General features: G+C 36.0%; 4 protein-coding genes across 4 annotated transcripts; 1 reads left to right on the top strand and 3 right to left on the bottom strand.

The window, feature by feature from the left end:
• Positions 1-1,580: 1,580 nt before the first annotated feature.
• Positions 1,581-2,666, bottom strand: LOC109001835 (stress-induced protein KIN2-like). The gene is made up of 3 exons (XM_018979276.2): positions 2,525-2,666; positions 2,324-2,392; positions 1,581-1,965 (listed from the first exon to the last, which is right to left on the bottom strand). The coding sequence occupies exons 1-3, from the start codon at positions 2,582-2,584 to the stop codon at positions 1,891-1,893; spliced, it is 204 nt and encodes a 67-aa protein (XP_018834821.1). The 5' UTR covers positions 2,585-2,666; the 3' UTR covers positions 1,581-1,890.
• A 6,366-nt stretch (positions 2,667-9,032) lies between these two features.
• LOC109001891 (S-adenosylmethionine decarboxylase proenzyme-like) lies at positions 9,033-11,933 on the bottom strand. Its single transcript, XM_035694909.1, has 4 exons — positions 11,790-11,933; positions 10,622-10,777; positions 10,515-10,530; positions 9,033-10,393 (listed from the first exon to the last, which is right to left on the bottom strand). The coding sequence occupies exons 2-4, from the start codon at positions 10,757-10,759 to the stop codon at positions 9,303-9,305; spliced, it is 1,245 nt and encodes a 414-aa protein (XP_035550802.1). The 5' UTR covers positions 10,760-10,777; positions 11,790-11,933; the 3' UTR covers positions 9,033-9,302.
• A 3,053-nt stretch (positions 11,934-14,986) lies between these two features.
• On the top strand, positions 14,987-18,847 carry LOC109001890 (probable inactive ATP-dependent zinc metalloprotease FTSHI 3, chloroplastic). Its single transcript, XM_018979383.2, has 4 exons — positions 14,987-16,294; positions 16,700-17,023; positions 17,457-17,757; positions 17,897-18,847. The coding sequence occupies exons 1-4, from the start codon at positions 15,185-15,187 to the stop codon at positions 18,094-18,096; spliced, it is 1,935 nt and encodes a 644-aa protein (XP_018834928.1). The 5' UTR covers positions 14,987-15,184; the 3' UTR covers positions 18,097-18,847.
• A 1,817-nt stretch (positions 18,848-20,664) lies between these two features.
• On the bottom strand, positions 20,665-23,518 carry LOC109001827 (proline dehydrogenase 1, mitochondrial-like). Its single transcript, XM_035694335.1, has 4 exons — positions 22,919-23,518; positions 21,366-22,011; positions 21,027-21,267; positions 20,665-20,937 (listed from the first exon to the last, which is right to left on the bottom strand). Exons 1-4 carry the CDS (start codon positions 23,417-23,419, stop codon positions 20,898-20,900), a joined length of 1,428 nt encoding a protein of 475 aa, XP_035550228.1. The 5' UTR covers positions 23,420-23,518; the 3' UTR covers positions 20,665-20,897.
• Positions 23,519-25,239: the final 1,721 nt, after the last annotated feature.

The following is a 25,239-nucleotide window of genomic DNA, read 5'->3' as shown; positions in this document are numbered from 1 at the left end:
ATGCTAGATTTTCGAAGGGAAATAAATATATTAAGTTTCTAGGACAAAATTAAAGCTATAAAAATCCATGGCAAAATGTACCACCGAGGTTGGCGTCGATGGGATCTGCAAATCCGGCTTCAATGACTGTAGAACGCGGCGTTGACACCAACAAAGTTCACGGCGTTGAGGGGGGAGGGATTTTCTAAGACATAGATGGTGAAGCTTTTGGGATCTCCGATGAAGTTCACGGCTCGGCGTCAATGCGTTCACAATGTTGAATGGCGGCGGATTTGACGAGAGAGAGATAGACGAGCAAGAGGGATGGAGATTTGATGCGAGAGAGACGACTCAGACGAGGATGAGGGAGGGATTGGGTTTTGAGGGTGAGGGATGTCTGCTTCGATGCGGTGAGTCTTGTTCCTAGTCTAATGGGTGGGCTACGTGACCTTAATCTATTGGAAGCTGTTCTCAACCCCACATAGACGTATTGCTTAGAAGATATTCTCTTTCACTATTATTCATAAGATTGTAATATACTTAAAAGTATTCAAACATGCAACTGACTTTTGTTTGTTTAGCTGTTCCAACTAAATTTGTAACAATTGGCAAAAAAATTATATATATATATATTTAAAAAAAAAAAAAAAAGGAAGAAGAAGAAGAAGGAGGAAACCACGTTTGTAACATTGGTTTGATAGAAAATTTCAATAACAGAAATTTATGGTACATTTGGATTCAAATTTTCTAGATAATAGAAAAAAAATTATGAATCCATTAATGAGTAATCCAAACAATCTGTATCTGAGCAGCCAATAAAAATCAGGACCAGGGTACTTTCTGTATCCTGAATTACACTGTATGAGAGAGTTCAGTTTCATGGCATCATGAAAAATTAAGAATACAAAATAATAATAATAATAAAACGATGGCATAATAAATGTTAGCTTTAGACTTCCCTCAATATGGTTCTAAAGTAACAATCATTGTTGCAATACTTTTTAATGCCTATTGAAAAAAGAAAAAAATTGGCACTCCAATATGGTGTGTATGTAATATGCTAAATCTGCAAGGGAGAAGCCTGAAAAAAAGTAATTGCCAACGACTGAAAATTAGCTGAACCGTTGGTGGGCGATTAGCGTTATGTAATCGAGTGGCTAAAATAAGGATTGTACTTCTGTTCTATGATGATGTTAGAATGCGAAAAATTGAAACTTTTGGTCCTGAGTTGGGTTGTGGGCCTCGATCTGGATTTAACTTGGTGCAGGAGGAAGATGCTTGAAATAAGGTCGCAGGAAGCCTTTTCTCAGACACTGCATTATTTGCAGCACGTTCGCTAATGAAGCTATATCCGGAATGCAGGATTTACCGATTTTTAGTTGCAAGATTACGATTGCTTGAGTCATCAAAGTGTGCCTCGATCAGTTCGCAACACTTCGATAAGGGATGCAACTAATGGAGCATTTCATTTCAATTGCATGCAGAAAGCTGCATTAATATCAACCAAAAGCTGGTCTTATCACCAAGAGTTGCCCACGAATCTAGGATGTTCATGATTGATACATGATTGTATTTGCTTATCTTCGTGGACCACTGAAGTTGAATGCACAACACTTTGGATACGTTATTATTAATTGTTGCCAACCCGTAACTTAATTTCCATAAAAAAAGCAGAGACAGAAATTGTCTTAAAACCAATGACTCGAAGTTTTATAAACGCCGATGAGAGAGCATTATTGCAGAGCTCTCTTCATACTACAGAGGAAAAACCATTAACAAACTCCTAATAAAAGTAAAAGGAGCATTTGAAATTGAAAAAAAAACAACAAGGTGAGAACTCGATCATAGGAGCTCTCTTTGTTGAATGAAAAAACAACTACCACAACTGGATAGGGATGTATCCATCCAGCTTCATTTGTTCATGCCAGTCGCATTCTTGACAGAACCAGCAGCTCCTTGTGCCTTGTCTTTCATCTGAGTACCAGTCTGCACGCAGTAGAACAATTTGTAAGTATTGAATTCTAAAAATGTAAAAAGGAAATCATATGGAAAGCTTATTCATTAAACATATATGCATTTGCTGATTTCAGATATCTAAGCTCCTCTTGAAATCCACCATATTTAAGCCACTCATGTTCGAACCCAAAAACGAATTATAAAACAAACTGTACCATTTGTTTTTGGGTAGTATCAGCAATGTTGTTTGCTCCATAGAGCAGTAACTAAAAGCAAATGCTAGCTTTAGATTGTCGTGAAAGCAACAATACTGATCTGATAGTGATAATTTTAATTTCCTCCTTTATTTACAACCCTATATTTGATGTTTTAGACAAGAGTGATGCACCTCTTGGATTGACTCTTTGGCAGATTGAGCAACATTGGCAACCCCGTCCATCATGTTGCTGGCTTTCTCCTGAGACAAACATACCCAAAAAAAAAAAAAACATCATCAACATCATCCGTCAGTGCCATTTACATGAGGTAACAGACATCATGCATAGAAGTGCAATGGGGACTTCAGCGCTGAGAGGAAGTTAAAGCTGACCTGAGCTTGGCCCTTGGTCTCCCCAGCTTGGAAACTCAGGTTCTGTGAATTGTCTGCCATCTTCGTTCCTTTCTTCGAAAATTGAAACCCACGAAATTAATTAACTCAACTGATGCTTACAAACTAGACTCTGGTGATGCATTGATCATTAATTTGTCAGCTTTATTTATACTTTTTCAAAACCTATCCATTGCCTCACACGTGTTCTGCCACGTGGAGCGAAGCTAGAAACGTGTCACTCTGTAGTTAGAGAAAAATTCATCGTTCCCGTTCAAGGCATGTTAGCAGTTAGCTATTTTAAAGGCATTTGACGGGTTCTGTGTCATTCCTGCAAAGCCATAAATTAATAGAAAATTACTGTCATATTATCCGCAACCGCAAACTAAGAATTTGAATAATTCAGAATGATAAGGTGATCAACTATGTCTATAAGACTATAACCTCAAAAATTCAGCATTTGATGCGACTTATGATTCGCCAAATAAATAGAATGATTTGGGTAAGATTATAATTAATCATCAAGAAGGATACGTACTGTGAGTATGAGAGATCAATGTCTCAACCTTTCGTATATTTTTTCTCCACCATAACCTAAACACGATATGCAGGGAACACGATATGACGTAAATCAGCGACTTTGAATTTAATATAAATGAGTTTTGAGTCAAAACGGACTGATTTGATAAAACACGACTAATAAACGGATTAATTGTAAATCAATGTGAAACTCACAATCAACCCATATGACACGTATAAATCTTATTTTCAAATTTTATATACATTTATTGTTATTAAGATGTAATATTAATATTAATAGTAGCACTTGACTATTAATATCTCAATCTATTAAACTATTTTTTGTCAACATGATATTTATTTTATGAAAATATTAATTTTCTTATATATTAGTGGTTTGGATATTGATCATAAATTATTTTATCATGAATCAAGTTGTAATTATGAGTAATTTATATAGTTATCCTTGTATTATACATTAAATTGTATTAATTGAGTTAAAAAATAATATACGGGTCAATTCAACCTATTTATATGAAACATGTTGAAATGAATTAAACGGATCGTGTTCAAACCCGATAAAACCAAGTATTAAATGAATTATGTGGTTTGTGTCGTGTCAGATGTTAATTATATGTATCATGTTAGGAGTTTAGGATCTAACGCATTTAATTAAATGGATCATGTTCGAGTTGACTCATATAGTCAAAAATTTATGATTTGACATGACACAAATACAATTTGTGAACACGATTTGCCACCTCTAAACTACGGTTGGGGTGTATCTTGAGCTATTCCGATTCAGCCCCGGTGGTTACAAAAAAATTTTATTTTACATTTTTTAAATAAATCAAAAGAAAAATGCTACAATGAAGCCTTATACCACACTCTTCAACCTAACCAACATATACTTTATCATTTTTATCATTTTATTTAAATACATATTAAAGCATTAAAATAAAAAGAAAAATGACAAAATCACATTTGATTAAGTGAAGTTGTGTAATTTTAGAATTTCATGTAAAATTTCTCATATGTAAGACTTTTATGTAAAATTTGCCATATTAAAACCAGCTAATGTAACTTTCTATAAAGTCTATACTTGTAAGTATCATATTTTCATCGTAGTGTTCCACAACCCCAACTTATTTAAAAATAGTGATATTTAAAAAAAAAAAAGAAAACAAAAGAATGATAAGACATATTCAAAGTTATAAGAAAAATTAAAATTATATAAATAAATTTTATATTTTAAAATTAATTAAATACCATCTAGATTTAATTTTTATAAAAATGCTTTCCAAGCATAAGAAAATTACAAAATTGTCAAGGTTTTCTGGATGTAGATAATGATATCTATGCAGATGGATCTTATATATATCGTATAATTTATATATATATATATATATATATATATATCGTATAATGAAGTACCACATAAGTGATATATAGGAATCCAAATCTGCCGAATCAATAATGTTATGATCTTCTACATCTTAGGTTTTCTCGTTCTTTCATCTGGCTTATATTTTTCATGTAGCATTCAGACCGAATAACTTTTACGTCGATACTTTCACATATTATGAGTAACGTAGGAAGCATCTCTATTTTCTCCCGAGAAATCTTTAGAATTACCACGACTTCTCGTTCAATTCTTTCGAAGTCGTTGGATCATTTTCCTCGTTCGAGAATCTCCTCTCTTCTTCCACACCATCCCGAAGAGTAACTAGAACTAATTCAATCACTTTTTCATTCATTTGGAATCTCGGCTCTTCTACTTAATTCTTATTTACTTATTTTTTATTATTATTTTTTCCTCTCTTTTCTTTTTTTTATTCCCTTCCATCATTCCTTAAGTCATGGAATATGGCCCAGAATGCTAATTTCATCTGAAATGGCCGAAATGGACCGAAATAGAACGAGGAGGTATAGTGCAGGCTCTAGGGGTGTAACTGGTACAGTCCGGTCCGGTCCGGTTTTGGATAAAATTTAGGACCGAACCGGTATGTACCGGTTTTGTATTTTTCAAAACCGATTACGCACCGGTTACCCTCCTAAACCGGTACTTCCAGTTTTACGGGTTTTCGATCCGGTCCGGTCCGGTTTTCCAGTTTTTTTAAAATGTAAATTTTACAAATTGTCATTAAAAATTTGTTTATAAAAAAAAAATTGATTTAAAAAAAACTGTCTTATACTTTTATTAATATATTAGACTATATAATAGTATTAATATTAGACTATTGGTATAGTTATAAGTTATATATTAGTATTAGTTATAAACTTTTAGTGATTTAGTATTAACATTTTATGTAATAATTTATAAATTATAATAAGAAATTATTTCATATATGAATATATATGAATATATATGTTATATATAAAATTTCACATAAAAATTTATAATTATACATTATATATAAAACTTATATATATTAATATTTAATATATAAAAAATATTTTGTATAAAATTTATATATAAAAATATTATTTTTTATTTTTTTTAATCAACCGGTCCGGTCCAAAAAATCTCGGAACCGGAACCGGCCGGTTTTTACATTTAAAAACCGGTTCTAGAATCGGATAGATTCAAAACCGGTCCAGTTCAGTCTGGTCCGATCCGATTTTTCGATTTGAATTTACACCCCTAAGTGCAGCAGATACTGCACCGAAATAGAAAATTTTGATTGAAACAGAACGAAATTTAAAAGTACGATTTGGAGCTCAAAAAAAAAAAAAGTGCCGTGGCGCCCCAACCTGCTCTGTATTTCGCTCCTCTGAAGTATCTGATTCATTGCAGAGAGAGAGAGACTAATGGACTTGCAGGACAGGAAGAAGAGGAAGAAGCAAATAATTAAGAAACTTCAGAAGAGAATCACGAGTTGCCCGAAAAGGGTTAGTGGCTTTTATGCTTCTTTCTCTTATTAGTTTACGTTGTGAGTTTGATTATAACTTCGCACTCCGCTTTGTATTTCCGTTCGGTGAAATGGCTTCTGGGGTCTTTATGCTTAGGCCTCTTGATTGCAAAAGATGAGTTTCTTTATGTATTTTTATGGGCTGCAACCTCGGATTGCCTAATTTTTTTCATCGGGGGTTTTGTCTTTTTTGCTATGCTAACTGGATTCTTTGGTCATTAGATGATGGAGTGGAAAAAGGAACACATTTTCAAACTGAACTAGAGAGAAACGGTTCCAAATGGCTCGGAGTTCGAAACAAAGAGCAAAACTTGTAAACATTTCATGGCTTTTGTTTGGTTTATAGCAAGTCTCACATAAAATTGACATTAATGTTGCAGCTATTGTTTAGACTTCATGGGAATTTATTGGTGTAAACACCTCACTCACTACGGTTAAAAATAGTCATTTTTAGAAAATCACATGAGGCGGAGTTACCTTGACTTAAAGATATATATATATATATATACGTATATTTTATTCTAAAAGAAGTGTCAAGTACAAAGATTCTTTATAATAAATAGATCTGTTTTGTATTAAAATATTGAAATCATAAATGAGAGAGTGCGCAAAAATATTTATTAAAATTTCTCAAAGTTATATGCCGTACAAATTATAACTTAAAATCTCTGTACATGATCTAGGTCACTGTCATACTTTCCTGGACCAAGTCCCGTCTTGTAGTTCTACTTTCATAAATATTTTGACCTGGGATGGTTTAAAAACATAAAAGAAATTAAAATGAGGCGATGACTCAGTAAGAAACTTATCATAACGTAAATAAAGTTAACATAAGATTTTTTGTAAAATAATTCATGATGAGAATTTAAAATCATTATTATTCATAAATATAATGATGACATGCATGACTTGGAAATATTTCTGGTATATTGCCTGATTTGAAATATCTGACTGTTCTGACTGGCCAATACGTTTAACTCTGTGTGCAATGTTGTATACCGATCCCACATCCTAGGGCCACAAAGGGAACCGTTGATCTGATCTGATAAAATACTATGGCGGATCATGCTTGAGTTTGTGGCTTACACATTTATATGATTAGAAACAATATATGGTTTTTTATGGTTTCTCTATCATCTACATTTAATTTCTTTCACCCAAGTATTTTTCTTTTCCTATTTATATGGTTTTTTTTTTGTTTTTATATATATATAGATATATATATATATAGATATATCTTTGCAAAAATTTCTAGTATGGATTGAGGATAGAAACAATATAATTAGAGCTCTTAGATTTAATTGTAGTTTCTGTTGGAACTGAAATGAATTCATGCTTCTCTAGGTAAAATAATTCAAGGGATAAATTTTTGTTGTTTGTAGCAGCTGCACACGCCCAAGAGCTGCATACTGTGTGTTTCATGTAAAAGATAAATATAGAGCTATATCAGACACTCGTTGTATTTACAGATACACACACATATATAAGCGTATAAAAATAAGAGTAATGCTACATACAGTCATGGAATATATAAGTGCCGTGCAGTCATTTTGAAAAAGAGTAGAGTTCACTATTAAAAAATTAATTTCTTTTCATGTAGATCCTATATTTATTCATTTTTTTCAAAGTGACTGTATGGTACTTACACACTCACGACTGCAAATATCATTTTTCTAAATTATAATATGTAAATATGTCAAAAGATTGGCGCGTTTCTTCATTTTTTCCCAGGTGAAAGACCTATAGCATAAGCAAGTGATGCAAGTATTCCAATTGGTTCATGGATGATTCTTGGACAATCTAGATAGTACGGATACTGATGCCTTAAATTATTTCCTTGCAGAGCAAGTTTGAGCAGGATAAAAAGCGGCTACAACGGTTGAGAGCTTCTAGAAAGTTTCTACCTTACTGAATATTGGACAATGGAAAGAATGGCCAGCAGTTGAATCACCAGAATCTTACTGAATGCCTATTTTGTAGTGTCCCTTACTGTGGATTTCTGGTAGTGATTAATGGAGAAATCAACGAGTGTAACGAGTTATTGATGAGCATACAGTTAACAGATATTCTTTGAGACGCCAGAATGTAATCCCGACCGGATTTTGCAGTTGAGTTTTAAGGAGGTTCTTTGACAGCAAGGTCGGTTACTAATGCGAAATTTGGTCTGGATTTTACTCGAGTTAACCTGGTTGTTTGTCAGAGAAAAAAGAATACCCTCACTAGAAATTTACATTCTTAACTAGAATGGTGGGTTATTCCTGTTCTTATACAGACATTGATTGGCCCTCCCTCGTCTCTCGTTTCATGCTGTGCAATATTGCTGTTACAACAGGCCAAACACGTTCTATAAAAGAAAAAAATTTGCGAGTGGAAAGTAATATGCCTCCTCTATGCAATGCCAGATTTCTACCTTTAATTATATACTAGTGATCGTGTGTACCACATACTCTTTTGGAATTTATGCTTGAAGAACAAGATGCACCCAAGAAATTAGTGGTTTGACCTGCCGAAGAATACCATTTTATGGTTCCATGTGGTGGCGTCGGTCTTTCGTTTATTTTAATTGTTGCTGCAAACTTCCTAGCATCTTCATGTGCAGGTGTGTTTGCAATCCAAGAATTTTCCTCCCATTTCAAAAAAGCTTTAGATGCCAATCACTTTTTTTCCAGCATGTGCTCAAGTTGTCTGGCTCTTTTGCTCGGGTCAAATGAGGCAGCTGCTTGACTCCTTTGGTTCGCTTCCAATTGTTGGGAAAGAGGAGAGGGGGGCCTAATATTCTTTCTTTTTATAACAGAAAATTATAAAGGCATGAGATGCCTGTTTATCCATTAATAAAAAGCACAAAAAGTAATCATCCCAAGTTTGTGGCATAATCAGATTCATCTCAAAATAAGTTCTATTAAAAAGAATACACATTTAATAAAAAAATAAAGAGAGAAAAAAGGGCAGATAACAAATGCTGCCGACAATAGGTCGAAACTACAAGTGTGTGGGTAGCTCAACGGAAAACCAGGACTGTTTTAAGGGAATTGCACTCATTTGCAATGGAAGAATTCGAGCTTATTTGTGACAATTGTGGATGTAATAAAAACCACACAAACTTACCATTTAATAAAATGATATCGTTCGACGTTTTCCCGCATCTGGGAATCAACATACATTACCAATCTAAAGAGAATATGCAGCAACGCATATAGCATACTCATAACATACTATCAGCAATCTAAGACAGAATTTAGCCTCGTAAACTAACAATATGACAGGCTATGCAGCAACTACAAAGCATTCTCAAGAATTACTCGGACAGCATAACCCCAACTTTTATTCAGGCAAAACAAGTAGAAATAGAACTAATTATCTTCTTCAACGTCATTGTCCTTCTCGTCCTCACTCCAGCAACATTTCAGGATTGATCTAGGAGATCCAACACATTCAGCTCTGACAAAGCTGTGATAAACGATAGAGCCACCCAACCCATGCATTTCAGAGCACTTCTCTTCACAATGGTAGCCCTTCAGGTCCAGATGGAACTTGGATCCAAGTTCCATTCCAGCAACGTCAGCATGCAGAGCCACAGAGAACTCAGCAGGTTGGAAGCAAGCCAAAACCCTCTCAAGTAGCTGGGCCAAATTAACATATTGAAAATGATAACCGACTGCTTCAAAGCTTGCATAACTAAAACCATCTTCTGGTGTAATATGGATTGTAGAAATTGCAGCACCTTCAATAGCATTCATGGAGTATCCACAAGGATCAAACTCGAAGTCGCATATCTCAGATTGGGGAAGAATCTTCCTGATACCAGAATCCTCTGTCATGCGAGCAGCTGAACTGGCATGAGTTTTATAGAAAACCGAAGCCCTATTTCTGTCTAAATCGGTCATGCACATTTCAAGAGTGTAAACAGCGCTTGACTGACTCGCCAGCTCTGCAGAAGCTGAGTAAACATGCCATTTCTGTGATTTTTCAGGGCCACCCATCACATATGCCTTGCTGGCCAAACCGAGTTTGCTAAAATGACTATCAAGGACAGATACTTCCTCTGAGAAGCTACGATGTGGAAACGACTGAGCCCCAGGAAAATTAAAGCTTCCACGAGTGTATCTCACAGATTTTACAGCAAGGGATAAAGCATCAGCCAATTTAAGGATGGCAGGGATAGAGAGAAGCAATTTCGTTGTCCCACAAGTTTTAATGATAGCTTTGTAAGGATACACAAAAAGGCTAGATTCTGATAGAACATAAGAATCAACATCATGGTTTGATAGTGAAGCAACAATAGTGCACTCAGCTGGTTCTAAGATCTCATCCAATTGAGCTTTAGATAAAGACCGGAGGCCCATGCCCCCAGGGTCAGCACAGACGCTTGGTTCAAAAAATGATACTTCAAGCCTTTTTTCATAGCCTTCAAACCCAATGGCAGACATTGCCAAGGCCATTGTGTCAAGAGAAAAAAGTCTAACTTGCGAAGCGAGGACAAGAGAACATGTGAAGAAGAAAAGAAAACAGACTACTGTATGAAGATCCTACCGGGGGTTATGTCACAATTTTGGCAACTCAGGATGGTTTCCGCGCACACTGCACAAAAATACAGGATAATGTAAACTCGGCAAACGTTCATTTGGACAGAAAAACAAGAATTGCGAACATCAAGTAACATGCAACTTACGTTGGAGTAAGCAGCAGATCTGAACTTCTTGATTCCACCAGCAGGACGGAGGTCTTCGATGCTGTAACCGAGGGGAACTTCGTAGAATAAGGATTTACTACTACTGCTGGAATTCTTTTTCCCACCTTTGGACTCCATCAGTTCATTCAGTCTTGCCTGAGAAAACCATTAGAAACAGACATTAGCAAAGGCCGTATTCAATCCCCAGAAACACGACTCACTTCACTGTGAGTACCATTTCATTGATTTATACAAATAAGAATGTTAGTGTGTACCAAAAGCTTAACTGTAACTGAAAAGGTAATACCACATACCCAAGAAAAGCACGAATTTCATCTAATTGTAAGCAATATTAACAACATAGTGAGTATGTGAATCAACAAAGCTAAAACGACGAAAAAAAGGCAATTAGGACAAGCAATACCCCCCACATCCCCCACCCCCCCCCAAAAAAAAAAAAGAACTCATCAATCAGATAAATAAACCGTATAAATGGTAACTTGGTGCTCCAAAAAAGAAAAGAAAATCGTATGGAATCACTTGATTTCTTTATTTGTTTATGGATCAAATTACCGGGATAAAATTTTAAATATGATCATTTAATTTTTCTTCAAGAGAGATTTTCCCACAAATTCACAAGATAAAAAAATATTTTTAACAAAAACAAATGAAGGGTAAAATTCTAGGAAGAAAAAAAATATAATATTCAGAGTAGCACGAGAGAATCTTTACCAGATAAACAGAGGGGGGGAAATACACATGAAAACTTAAAAATTCATTAAGAATTTCCAAATAAAATACAAAACGCATAGAACAGAACCGAACATGTACTAACTGGATTTTAATTTTAACAAATGTAATCCGTAAAGTTTAATTCTTCCACACAAAAAAAAAACACACACACACACACACATTTTGAAAATCCTCATCCATAAAAAAAGGAAGCCAAAACATGCCTTCAAAATTTTTTTTAAAAAAAAAACAAAATAATTAACCATAAACCGTACAAAGCGAGAAAATCCCTGCGAAACCCGTTGTTCCCAGAAACCTCGATCAAAACCAAATATTCGAAGCAAGCACAAATCAAAACCGAAACGAGAAAGCGAAATCAGAGTCAAAGCAGGGCACGATCAAATCGAAAAACCAACGAGGGAAATCAAGATCTCACCAACAAGAAAAATCAGAGAAGAACCGAACAAAAGCTATTTTCGGCACGTTAGAATGAAAATAACCCTAGAATTGAGAGACGAGAAACGAATGCTGAAGGGAGACAAAGAGAGGCCACTATATTTAGCGTGCAAAAACACAAAACAAGTCTGCTAGTATCGTTAGTGTTAAGGGAGTTTATATAGGGGGAGAGGAGCCAGTGAAGAGGACGCCTCGTGGAGATACAATTACGGTCTTGCCCTTACAGTTGTATAGCGTACCTTCGTTTTGGTATTTTCTCTGTGGAAAATTTGCCGCCGTTGATAAATGTTTTAAAGGACGAAATAGTAAATACCCTTCCGTATTTTCTTCAACAATAATATAATATTCTACGATACGGTGCGTGAATTTTAATATATTTAGGTAGGCAAAACTGAACCTAAGTAGTCACAATATATATGTGACTCTGTTTGCGCGAGCTTCGGGTCCCTTATTATTATTATTATTTTATTTTACAGCAAAACAATCCCTTGGGCTCGTTTATTTCTATTCATAAAATCGATGACTTAAAAGTTTTAAAAAATTATATTATTTATTTTATTTTATATAAAAGTTTTAAAAAATTATAATGATTATATGAAATAAATTGAAAAATTTTATAAAAGTGAACGAGATTGAAATTACAAAAATATTGCAGCCCAATCAATAAAAGAGTTCCACCAAACGTATACATATCTTCTAATTGAAAAGCAAGCTTGTGTGCAGCTTCATTCTTTTCTCTAACAATATGTTAGACAGTAGAGCTTTTGAACTTCTTCATTAGCACCTTGATCTCCCTAATCAGATTTTCTTTGTAATGATATTGACTCGCCGAATGCATTTACTTTATTCACTATAAGGAGAGAATCACTCTCCAAAATAAGATAATAGATTCTACGGGTAACGCATGCATGCAATCCCCTAAACATTGTCAAAAGCTCAATATCAAAATGATCACATATTTTATTTTCTTTTTTACTCAACTGCCATAATGACCTCCCCTTTTCGGTCGCTTCAGATCCTTTTAAAGCAAAATATTTAGGAATTATTTCATGGCAAGCTGCTATCTTGAACACGTTACTTTCTTCCTCGAATTTAATTACATCGAAGTTTCTTTTGCAGTTTCCTAGTCGTCGCAATTTGTAGGTGGACCAAGTTATAACTAGTAAGATAAGATGGGTTGATGCTGTAAAACTCGCACAACAAATTAAAATGAGAGAAAGAGTCGTTCCTAATCTATTAGGGTGACTTGAGTCTTGATTGGTGTTGTTGGGAGCTCCCAGTATTATTTTGATGCGATTATATAGTATCAATGCGTACGTTCATAACAGTGAATGAAAAATAAGTATGGAGAAATAAAAAAGATGAACACATGAGTTTATATGGTGCGGTATAATGCATACGTCTATAGATGTTTGAGGAAGAAAAATTTACTATAATATTCTTCTTTACAGTCTTTCATAGTCTATCATTTCTCACTAAACAATTGTGATTTTTGATACATTAACTATAGAAAAATCGAATTATTGTCTGGAGGTTGAATGAGAAGTCGAAGGCGGAAAATTGAAGAAGAATAAGATCTCTCGAAGTTGTCTGGACCCTCTTATTTATCTAATTGTTTTTCCCGCGTACCCTCTACAGTGGTGGGACATGACCTACTTCGAGTGCCTGACAGATTTTCTTTTTACTCATTTTTCCTGACAGCCCACCCCACTCCTTAACACCATGGCTCCTATTCCGTGACGGAAAAATATTTGCATCAGCCTACTATTCATCACACACTTAACACACTTAGTGTATTGAGGTTTAAAAAAAAAAAAAAAAAAATTGAATGCATGGTGTGTGAAGTGTGTAAGTTGATGCATAGAATTACCCTTCCGTGACACCCCCTTACTTGCCATCTGACCCTCCTGCCCCTTGACACCATGCCTCTTGTGCTCCCTACTCCCTAGTTTCTAATCTTGTGGGTTGAGACTGGTCTTTGGATCCTAAAGTTTTACCCAATCACAAGATGTTCTATTTATATGCATATAAGAGGAGAAAAGTTTTATTTTTAAATCAGAGTATAAATCATATTTAATAAAATGTTTATATGAGATAATTAAAGATCATTAAGTAAATAATGTGATGATATACTCTAGCACACACCTATTTAAAATTAAAATACCTATACAAAAATAATGGTCATGACTCGAATATTAGGGATGTGGAGTATGAGATGCGATTGCGGGTGGGGAGTGTGGACACTGGACAGGTGTGCGTGAGCTGAAATTGCATGCGGCTTAATTTTAAGTTGTGTTTGGATGTTGAAGTGAGTTGAATTGAGATGATAAAATATTGTTAAAATATTATTTTGAGATTTAAAAAAATTAAATTATTTATTATATTTTGTGTTAGAATTTAAAAAAATTATAATGATGAGTTAAGATGAGTTAAAGAACCAAACGAAGCAATTTGGCACACTGAGTCACTGACCCTATTTCCCTCAAAGATGGGCTGGGCTGGGCTGGGCTGGCTATATTATATGTTGGTTGGAGAGTGGGCTACTATGCCATCCTATTCTTACAATTGGACGGTTTTTTTTTAATATATTTAAATATTTTAAAAAAATAAAAAAAATATTAATACACTTAAAATTAATTTTTTAATTACTAAATAAAATAAAATAAAAAATTTGACCAGTAATTAAATAGAATAATCAAAGTCGAATGGCAAAGTAGCTTTTTACTGATTGGAGAATCATGCTTTAATTGTAAAGGAAAACTTGCTAGAATTTATCACTCTTATTGGCACACTGACCCTCTTTCCCATCCCCACCAGCTGCTTCACCCCGAGTACTACTTCCATGGCCCTCTGAATTTATATTTTCTTTTTTATTTATTTTTTCAGCTTTATTGTAACTTTGCCCAGGAAAAAAAAAAACACCAAGAAGTTTGTATTTGCATTTAATTATATACTATTTTGATATTTTTGAATTTAAGATTGACAAATAAAAATAAAATCAATATGACATACCATTTGGCACTAAAATGGAAATTTGAGAGAGTGCTTAAGTTAATTATAAAAGAATTTAGAGATATTTGTCCTGCTTCCGAGGACCACGTGTGCAACACAAGGTTTGCTTTGCGGCTCTCTTATAATAGAGATCTTCTATAAAACGTGGAAGCCCTCTCCCTGTTTCTTATCTTCTCCTACTCCGCAGAAAGTTCCATTTTTCCATCTCCGTCTCATTCCCTGACGCTGTTAGGACCAGGTAATATCCCCTAAAGCTATTTACTTTATCGGGTCTGTCGCAGCTCTTGCAAGTCTTTCTCTCATTGCAATTTATCGTTTTTCCAAAACTCAACCTTTTTGCCTGTTTAAGGTTATTGAGCATAAATGGCTTGTTTTTCTGTTGTTTGCAACAATGGTTTTCTTATTTCTCCGGAGAAATTGGGAGCTCGTAGTGGAAAAAACAAGTGTTTGGAAAGATATAGAGGTTCGCGGCGTAGTTCACTTGACTTTCCGTCTCTGGGATTCTATAGAGGTGGGAAATCTCAACTTGGATTGTCCGGGAACAATAAGCTTAGTTCGCTGATTGGTGGGAAATTTGGCTTGGGGTTTTATATTTGTTGTAAAACTCAACGTGGATTGTCTCGTAACAATGGAATTGAACCACTGAGTAGTGGACACACCGGAGATAAGCAGATCCATGTAGGTAAAAGAGAGAATGATTCTGCAAGATTAAGAAAAAGGTTCTCATTAAGATTACGTCCGAGGTTAAGGTTATTGAGCATAAGACTAAAAATGCTTTCGATTAGGTCTATTTTAAATGATATTGGAACATTTTTGCGGAAGAATATAAGACGAGTGGCGCTTTCAACTTCAATTTCTATTGCATTGGGGGTCTTCTATTTGTGTTTGAAATTATCGGCATTGCCGGCTCCAAAAGTTGTTCCATATTCAGACTTGATATTAAGCCTTCAAAATGGGTCTGTTACGCAGGTTTTATTTGAAGAGGGATCTCGTCGGATGTTTTACAATACAAATTTGGAGGGTGTTGAGAGTACTGGAGAGTCACATGAGGAATCACCAGTAGTAAATGTTGCCATTCAGAATAAATCTGCTAAGGTTGCAACAGATGACGGTACAAGAGCCAGCCAACTAGTGAATTTGAATGTATTGAAAAGATTTTTGAGTACTCGAGCTTCTAACCCAGAGTGGCACTATTCCACGAGAAAAATTGATCGTGATGAAAAATTTCTCCTTAGTTTGATGAGAGAAAAGGGAATTACGTATAGCTCGGCCCCTCAATCAGTGTTGACGTCAATGAGGAGTACTTTAATTACTGTGATATTTTTGTGGATTCCTCTGATTCCTTTGATGTGGCTTCTTTATCGGCAACTTTCTGCTGCAAATAGTCCAGCAAGAAAACGGAAACCTAATAATGAGATGGTTGGATTTGACGATGTGGAGGGTGTTGATGCTGCTAAGGTGGAGCTTATGGAGGTATGATTCCGTCCTTGAAATTGCATCTAATGCATGAGGTTGTTGCATTTCTAATTTGATAAGACATAGTTGCATTGGTAGCTTTAACATGGCCGATAACGAGGAGGTATGAGTGTTTTTCCCCTTTCTTGGGGATATCTTTCACAATCTAGTTCTCTTACTTTACATGCATGTTACTGGCCCTTTGGCTTTCTCATCGGTTGTCATTAACATTCTTGTGAAAGCTTGCTTATCAAAAAGAAAAAGAAAAATTCATTTGGAAGCTTCTTCGTTTGCATGAAAGCTGACTGACAAGACTGTTGTTTATTGTCCAAGTGGACATTATGTGAACTAAGTGTGCTGGCTCTGACTTTCGATGTAGTTAGTTTTCTTCCTTTACTATTTATTGACAGTTGACTTGTATAGATAGTTTCATGCCTGCAAGGAGATGTTAACTATCAGAAGCTAGGAGCAAAGTTACCTAGAGGTGTATTGCTGGTGGGCCCTCCAGGAACAGGAAAAACATTACTAGCCCGTGCAGTGGCTGGAGAAGCCGGAGTACCATTTTTCCCTGTTTCTGCAAGTGAATTTGTGGAGTTGTTTGTTGGAAGAGGAGCAGCTCGTATTCGAGACCTCTTTAATGTGGCAAGGAAGTGTGCTCCTTCTATCATATTCATTGACGAACTTGATGCAGTTGGAGGGAAACGCGGTAGAAGCTTCAATGATGAACGTGATCAAACACTAAACCAGGTAAAAACTCAAATCAACTAGCATTTTTACATTGTTCTCGTTTTTAAATTACTATTATGTCAAATGAGTTGTTAGTTCAAGTAACCTGTTGCATTATAACTATGTAATTCCAATTTGTGGAGCATGATTCCGTATTATCCAGAAAGTTTGAATTATTGTCAAACCTACTGAATTATCCAAAAAAAAAAAAGAATCAGAATTACTTTATTCTGATTTTTTTTTTTTTATCGATAAATATATGCAATCCCCTCAGAGAATCAGAAGTTTTGCTTTTCTTTTCCAGACTACTGCTTCTTTTAGCGCATACTTTTACTGTACATCAAAATCATTGGATCATTTCCTTTCATGATCCGAAAAGCTTAGTTTGCAATTTTTTTGCAATGGAAGTTCCATTTTTTTAAACTTGTGTTTATGCCCATTCCTGCTTTTGTAGTTGTTGACAGAAATGGATGGATTTGAGTCGGACATGAAAGTGGTTGTTATTGCAGCCACAAATAGACCTGAAGCATTGGATCCAGCCCTATGTAGGCCTGGTCGCTTCTCCAGAAAAGTACTTGTAGGAGAGCCAGACATTGAAGGAAGGAAAAAGATATTGGCTGTGCATTTGAGAGGAGTTCCGCTAGAAGATGACACACAACTTATATGTGATCTGGTTGCTTCTCTGACTCCAGGTTTTGTAGGTGCTGATCTTGCAAACATCGTCAATGAAGCTGCTTTGCTTTCTGCTCGTAGAGGTGAGGTTGAAGAAAACTTCTTCAATATCATTGAAACTGCCCATCCTTCCCCCCTTTTCTTTCCTCTGTGTGGATTTTCTGTTTTCGTTGTGAATAAGGGACCAGTAAATGTAGATGTAATTTCTTCTTGGTTTTCCAGGTGGTGAAAATGTGTCGATGGAAGATGTAATGCAAGCCATCGAAAGAGCAAAATTTGGCATCAATGATAAGCAGCTGAGACGTGGTACATTAAGCAAGGAGCTGGGGAAACTGTTCCCATGGATTCCCTCTCTGGTGGGAAGAAATGACACCAGACAGGCTGGATTGCAAGGCCCGTTGGGCTATCAAACTTTCAGCTGATAATTATGGTTGCCTGGTGTTTTATTGAGGCATATCATGGCTTTACTTGTCAATAAACGAAATCCATATCACGGCTTTTGGAGGCACAAAACTGCGCCTACAGTCGGAGGCATCTTGGAAGTTATGGCGATGGCTCTTAGCTTGGTTGAACGCATACACACCATTGCCAAATCTCCAATCGTTTAGAGTGGAAGTAGTTTTGCTCCTTTTCTTCTTCTAGCTAGTCGAGTGTATGCTTTGTATACTTAGTGTGGATTAGGATGTGCCCCTCTATGTATCTAACAATTTTTTTGCATTCCTTATCAAAAAAGAGAAGCCCCCTGTTCTATAACCAATACCATGAAAACTACCTAAACAAGGCCAGACCGGCTGCCAATGCCTTGACAACCGGTGCCTCGAACACCTCATGAAACTTATGCCCCACATGGGGATTACGCTGGTGACCTCTCCTCCATCCTTTATTGGGGAGGAGATGCTATTCTGATCCAGGGATCATTGAGTTTTGACAACCTCTTTGGAATGTTGAACTGCCGACCTCTCAAGATTGCAAGTCCCCCAGTTTACATTGGACCTATGGGCCGCTAAATACAACCGAAACATGTTGGGATACAGACGCTCAAAGGATGTGTTGTCAGCAATCCCTATCATGTACGAGTTTGAATTATTTATGCCATTCCGTTCGTTATGTATGAGTTCGGATAAATCTTTGTTTGGGAAACCGTTTTGGAAATTTTTACCATATCTTTTGACATCCTTTTTGTCCTTCCAGTTCCTTCTCAGCATGTTAGAAAGCTTCAGCATTCATTTTGCATGCAGTTTTGAACTGTAAAGAATTACTAGTTCTATTTCCACTCATGCTGCTGACTCCTTAAGAAGACATAAAGGTCCATGCATGCATGATGTTACAGAGTTTTAGGGCAGGTTTGGGGGGTGAGATGAGACACAAAATTCTATTCTCATCTCATCTCATCATTACACATTTTTTAAATCTCTATACAAAATATAATAAACAATTTAACTTTTTTAAATCTCAATTCAACTTTTTCAAATCCCAACACAATAATAATACTAAAATATAATATTTTAAACACTAAAATAAAATATAAAATTCTCATCTTACCCTCCAAACCTATCATAAGATTCTATCGGTAAGACCGGGAGGATCACGTTTTTAGTGGAAATCATTGTAATATCTGCACCGCAATGACATCATAACTTGTGTGAACGAGAGCTTTGGGATATGATTAAAGAAAAAAAGTGACAGCGACCAATGGAATTTCCAATTGAATTTGTTCGGCTTGTGGAGAGATGGGATTCTATGGGTTGGTTGGTTGGTTCCCGTTGTCTTGTGATTGAAAAGTCATTTTCCAAATGGAAAGTGCATACAACGCTCTAGTCTAGTCAGAATATCAGATTGACAGGACGAAACCTATGATCTCCCAGCTAATTGGAATTCCACTTGGTGTAATTTTGACAGCCACAAAACCCATGTCATGTGGTGTTAAGCATCCCCATATGTGATGGACAGAGCATTTTGCTTATTAGAGACGACAGAGCAAGTCTTCGAGAGGGCGTGCTTAAGAAGTATGTACTTCTTGCGTCATCGCACAATGCTATATCAATGGGAGAGCTTAATTGATACTGCATGGATATTGTTGTTTTGAATTCCTCAATGGTTTGGAGTGTTCAAAAAAAAAAAAGAGTGGAAAAGAGACAATTTGCTACCACATCATTCCAACATCAACTGTTATCCCTTGTGCAAAATAGCGTTCTTTTGTCCCTGAGCAATGCATCGTATGGAATCTTATATAATAATATGGTGACATGCACATATATATCTGAAAAAAAAAAAGGTAATGTCTATACAATCTATGTATGAAACGTATGGGATTGAGATTTGAGAGATCCCGCTGCCCATGCCGTATCAAAGGGTCGTCTGTATGCATGTGGCCGACCAAATCATCAATACAAATTGGGAGGATACTCATAGTCCAGATCTCAAGTCCCAACTTCAATTTCCTAGAAAAAAAGAAGTACCACTTTCATAATCACCATGCTTCATAAGATAGCGCCGATAAACAACAATTTTCCAACCATTTCCTTCCAACCATTTCCCTTTGTCCGGCTGTAAAGATAGTGGACATATTTCTCATTCATTATCCCAGACCAAGACAGATTTTTGGAACCTATTCATTACCTTTATTCCTTTCATTCGAAAAGAAAGAAGAATTTTCCATGGAACCTATTCATTACCTTTATTCCTTTCATTCGAAAAGAAAGAAGAATTTTCCATGGAACCTATTCATTACCTTTATTCCTTTCATTCGAAAAGAAAGAAGAATTTTCTCTTTGGTCTCAGTCTCTCCTCCCCTCGCCCAGCCCACCATCTTAGGATATAATATTTTCTTTATTATTATTTTTTTTTTTTTTCTGAAATATTTGAAACATACCCTTGTTTTCTCCCTCCATTTCTCAGTCTCTCTTTAGAGGGTATGTCAGAAATAAGCTACTACAAGTTTCAAGCAAAAAGACATCAAATGAAGTACTTTGACAAAAGACAAACATTCATAATAAAATAAAACTCTACGATTAAACATATATATATATATATATAGATTGATTTCCAATAGGAGGTTGAGTATGCATGGGTAAGGAGTAGCTTTTTTTCCTTTCCCCTTTATAATTAACATTAATTCCCATGGCAGAGTATGCTGTCAACCCTTACGTTCAATGACTTCCTAGCTGTTTGTTCAAGTTTCTTTTAATGTTTGTACAGATTACTCGAAGCCATCCTCCTCCCTTTAAAAAACAGCTGCTATTAGTCTCCTCTTTAACTCTTTCCTGCATGTAGAAGAATTTAAACTCCACCTTAACATCATCGTATCAAACTCTTGTGCCATAAAAGAATTTCTCAGGTTGCTTTTATTTACCTCATGAGTTGCCTGTCAAGGGTTGAAGCAGATAAAATACCTCTATTCTCCTCAGCCCTCCTTAAAAGGTATGGGATAACCATCTCTACTGGCCCGAATGGCATGTACTTGCTAACATGACACCCTGCATTTTTCAAGCTAAAGGAAAGCACATCTGCCATACCATATAGCTGTGCAAATTGTAGCTTCTGGTGTATCTTCCCCATATCCAAATCATGAGCTTTTGCTACTGCCAGTCTCCCTATTTACCATCAAAATCTTGGAATATTAGACATATTATTCAAAATCAGGAAGCCTAATATTATACATTGGCAAGAAATATTCTTTCAGATTCTTCACCTGATTCAACATTATGAGTTGCAAGAACAAGTGCACCGGGGCCATTGGAAATCTTGTCAAGCATGATAGAAGCACAGTCATTGTAGCATGCGTGCGTTTCCTGTATGCCATTGTGAATAGGAGATTCAAATCCTAAGGAAGAAGCCGTTTTTATTTCACTTGGCATGTAAGCTCCCCTCACCAATTTGAACCCCATGGGAACACACGCCTTATCTGCAGCCTTTGATGCAAGCAACAACCTTTCTTTTGCATCTTTCAAGTAGCATTGAATAGTCCCATATATTATTGGATTATCATCTTTGTTGTATAAGATTGCCGAAGAGTACGTAAAGTAATCAATGGCGGGTTGAACGAGTGTGTGCTCTGCATCAACCGTCAAAGGGATATTTGCTTCTACACATTTTTGGCATATTTTTTGCAGTCTCTGGTGACCTAACTGGAGATCATGCTCTTCTTCAGGGGTTAGCGGTTCTGGCTTTTTGAGGGTGTGATAGGTAGGGCTTGAATCAGAGAAAATGGGAAGGGTGTCTAGCTTCCATGGCAGATTGAAAGAAGGGTCTTTGTGTTGCCATCTCAGCAAGTCACTTACCCGCTCAAGCAGCTTCTTGGGGCAAATAGCAGTGATTTTCACAACTACAGAGCTCACCTTTTGAAACAAAAAAAAAAAAACTTCATTATCAATTACTCCTGTTCTAAACACGGTCAGACCCAACTTCACAACAAAATGATGAAGAAAGTAATGAAGAACTCAAATCCAACTATATCCTTTTGGCAAGTATCATTGGGATTTTCTATAGCGTACAAACAGTTTGGATAGTACTGAAATAAAAGTAGAGCTTTTCTCAAGAAAACTTGCAATTTTTTTGCACTCTTTGAATTTGAAAAAGTAGTGGAAATTAAAGTATTGTACTTTTTTTTTTTTTCAAAACATTCATATCTAATAGGACAAGGAAACGTAATGCTACATATAATTTTCCAGATGATTAAATACGGCAAATTTCCCCCCAAAAAAAAAACCTATGTGCCAGTGACTCATGTGATTACTGATTAGAAATTTCATCTGTAGAATGATCATTCGACAGCTTTAACAACGTTTTTTTTTCCTACAAATTTTCCTCTCTTTCCCGTTGTATCCCTAACAGGTGAGGTGGGTCCACAACACTTGAGCTTTTCCCTATTGGTGAACCTATAAATATTGCCACTTGGGATTGAACTGGCCCTCGTCCCATAAACAGGCGGTCAGTGACGTGATACACAACAAGAAAGAACGAAGGAAAGATTCATGATACTAATATTTCTATCTCACTGCCAAGCAAAAGGAAATAAATTTCGATCTCAAAAAAATACCATTCTTTTTTTGTATTTTCTTTACGTTTTATGAGAGATGATTATTTTTAGTTGAAAATAATGATCTTATATATCTAATATTTTGCAATGAAATTAATATAGCCTGCTTGTAAATCAGTTCTTTAAGTATATATGTTTGTTCAGATCGAGAAGACTTCAAAATAAACTAATCTCTGAGTTATGAAGACGTACGATCGAAAACATACCGAAGAAGATGGAAGAGACTTGGCGGACTCGACTTTGTGAAGGAAGGCATCAAAGTTTCGATCGCAGGACTCATTGTCAGTGGCGTATTCGACGGCGTAGGTTAGCATGGCACTGAGGCCGGCACTGTGGAGGCTACGGACGGTGTGTCCAGCGGCGACGGTGTCCTCGCCGGCACAAAAGTGATGGTAAAAGGTGTGCCTGAGGGCTGCGAATATGGGAGCCCGGAGCAAGTAGAGGTCCATGAGCTTGGAGTTGAGGAGCCATGTTCCGAAATCGACAAAGGGCTCGAGGGAAGCGGCGTGGAGGTAGGCGGAGGCACGCAAGAGGTGAGTGGTTGGTAAGGAAGAGAAGAGCTTCTGAGTATCATGGAGGTTGAGGGAGGAAATCAGGAGGGGTCTTGGGAGGTTGGGTTGAGGAGGACTGTGGGTGAGATGGACGGTGGAATAAAGTCGGAGACTTTTGAGGAGCAGCTTCGAAGGAACTGTGACACGGTTTGCCATCAAAATGTCTTCGGCTTTCTTTGCAATAATATTATTATGGACTCTCTCTGTCTGTCTGTCTCTCTGTTTGTGGATTCGATTGGGGGCGGCCTGGGTTATATGTAGGGGAGTCAAAAGTGACACTGCGGCTGGAAGCCGACAAACAGTGAAATAATAGCGTATAATCGCCTCCAACTGTATTAATTAACGCTATAAATGAGAATTTTTTTTTTTGGTAAAATCATTCAAAACAATGCATCATGTGATTCAAAATCAATGAAAATAAGAGTGGAATAGTACTATTTGGTTTTATTCGTAAGTATATAGATATAGAAATTAAGGAAAAAGGCAAGGTTTCAAATGAATGGACATGAAAACGAAATACACATGACTTGAGTAGATCAATATAATATAATTTGATAATGTATGGATGGTTGGAAAGGCGTCAACGTAATTTAAATGGGTTTATATAATAAGAGAAATTTATAAAGAAATTGATGCCAATATATAGATAGATGGAGTACTGGCCGGGGTGGTTGCATGCTATTGATCTCCACCTGTTCATCGGAAACTGCGCCTGGTTGCGGCGGTCATTCACTGATATATGATTCTATTTCCTAAATAATACTTGACCAAAGCAAGCTATTTGCTACCCTCTCTCTCTCTCTCTCTCTCTCTCTATTTATGTTTAATTTTTTCGGATCTTGCTGTATTAAAGGAAGGAAAAGATGCTTGCCAATGTTGACGTCCAGAAATATATATATAGGATTAGTTGCTATATATATAAATAAATAAATACCTTCAATTCATGCATAAAAAGAGAGAGCACTAAACGCATACCATCATGATCATCGGATTCAATATCGTACGTACATTCATATATATTCATGCAATATTTCAATTACTTATTATTGTGATCTTCGAGTTTTCATATTCTATGTTTGTCCATTAATTAATTAATTAGGATCCATGCGTTTTAAAAAGTCGATTGGTGTATTAAATTGCATGCTGTACGTACTAATGTAGATATCACGACCCTGCATGCATACTTTTGTCGACGAAAATGGAAGGTGCAAGATTTGTGCACCATTGACCATGTAACATATTTACACACACATATATATTCTTTTACCATCAATTAGTACAAGGTGGTATTTCATGGCTCAAAATCAGAAGTTTGAGTCAGGATGTAAATTGAAACTACATGTGATAATTTATAAGTCTGACTTTTGGGTCATGTGGATAGACTTTAGACCAGCTAGATATTTTGAGAGTATTGTGGTGACAGGCTCGTCTGCTCCAGTAGCTATGATTCAAACCGAACATTTTACAATGGGGAGGAGCTCCTATGATCACGCCCAAAGAGGATTGCTATGTTGGTCGCCCCCGTCTCCCTTTTTAAAAAAAATATATAATATTCTTTTTAAAAAATAATGACCATATTGTAATTTACATTTTATAGACACGTTTTAATTTTAATTATTGGATTAAATTAGTGCTGAACGATCAGTTATTTTTGTTTTTTGCTTTTGGGTAAGTAACATCTCGCTTAATGAGCCCTTAATTTGTGTAATGACAAAGAAGGTTTAGTTTTGCTAAACCTTTTTTCTTTATTTTAAACTATCTATTTCTCCAAACACTATACACGTCACTTTTTCTCAATAACAAATTAGTTTTTATTGAGATTAACCGCTACAAGAGAGATTCAATACAACCACGAGTTTCCTCCAAATCAATATATAATTACATCTTAAATAACCAAAGCATTTTGGCTTAGAGCATGAGCATGTATTTTACATCAGTAATTAAGATCTCCTTGCTGTTCCAGTTTTCTCCTGTGC

Source organism: Juglans regia, chromosome 10 (genome assembly GCF_001411555.2).
Source record: "Juglans regia cultivar Chandler chromosome 10, Walnut 2.0, whole genome shotgun sequence".
Classification (NCBI taxonomy): Eukaryota; Viridiplantae; Streptophyta; class Magnoliopsida; order Fagales; family Juglandaceae; genus Juglans; species Juglans regia.
This window is presented reverse-complemented; position numbering and strand designations above follow the sequence as displayed.

Bases quoted from the DNA above. Each gene is read 5' to 3' on its own strand.
- LOC109001835 (XM_018979276.2), bottom strand. From the start codon at position 2,584: ATGGCAGACAATTCACAGAACCTGAGTTTCCAAGCTGGGGAGACCAAG. The intron at 2,393-2,524 runs GTCAGCTTTAAC...TGTTTGTCTCAG, and splicing joins AGACCAAGGGCCAAGCTCAG to GAGAAAGCCAGCAACATGAT. The intron at 1,966-2,323 runs GTGCATCACTCT...TACTGCGTGCAG, and splicing joins CCAAAGAGTCAATCCAAGAG to ACTGGTACTCAGATGAAAGA.
- LOC109001891 (XM_035694909.1), bottom strand. From the start codon at position 10,759: ATGGAGTCCAAAGGTGGGAAAAAGAATTCCAGCAGTAGTAGTAAATCC.
- LOC109001890 (XM_018979383.2), top strand. From the start codon at position 15,185: ATGGCTTGTTTTTCTGTTGTTTGCAACAATGGTTTTCTTATTTCTCCG. The intron at 17,024-17,456 runs GTAAAAACTCAA...CTGCTTTTGTAG, and splicing joins GTGATCAAACACTAAACCAG to TTGTTGACAGAAATGGATGG. The intron at 17,758-17,896 runs GTGAGGTTGAAG...TTGGTTTTCCAG, and splicing joins TTTGCTTTCTGCTCGTAGAG to GTGGTGAAAATGTGTCGATG.
- LOC109001827 (XM_035694335.1), bottom strand. From the start codon at position 23,419: ATGGCAAACCGTGTCACAGTTCCTTCGAAGCTGCTCCTCAAAAGTCTC. The intron at 22,012-22,918 runs GTATGTTTTCGA...TTGTTTCAAAAG, and splicing joins AGTCTCTTCCATCTTCTTCG to GTGAGCTCTGTAGTTGTGAA. The intron at 20,938-21,026 runs GTAAATAAAAGC...TTCTACATGCAG, and splicing joins CTTGACAGGCAACTCATGAG to GAAAGAGTTAAAGAGGAGAC.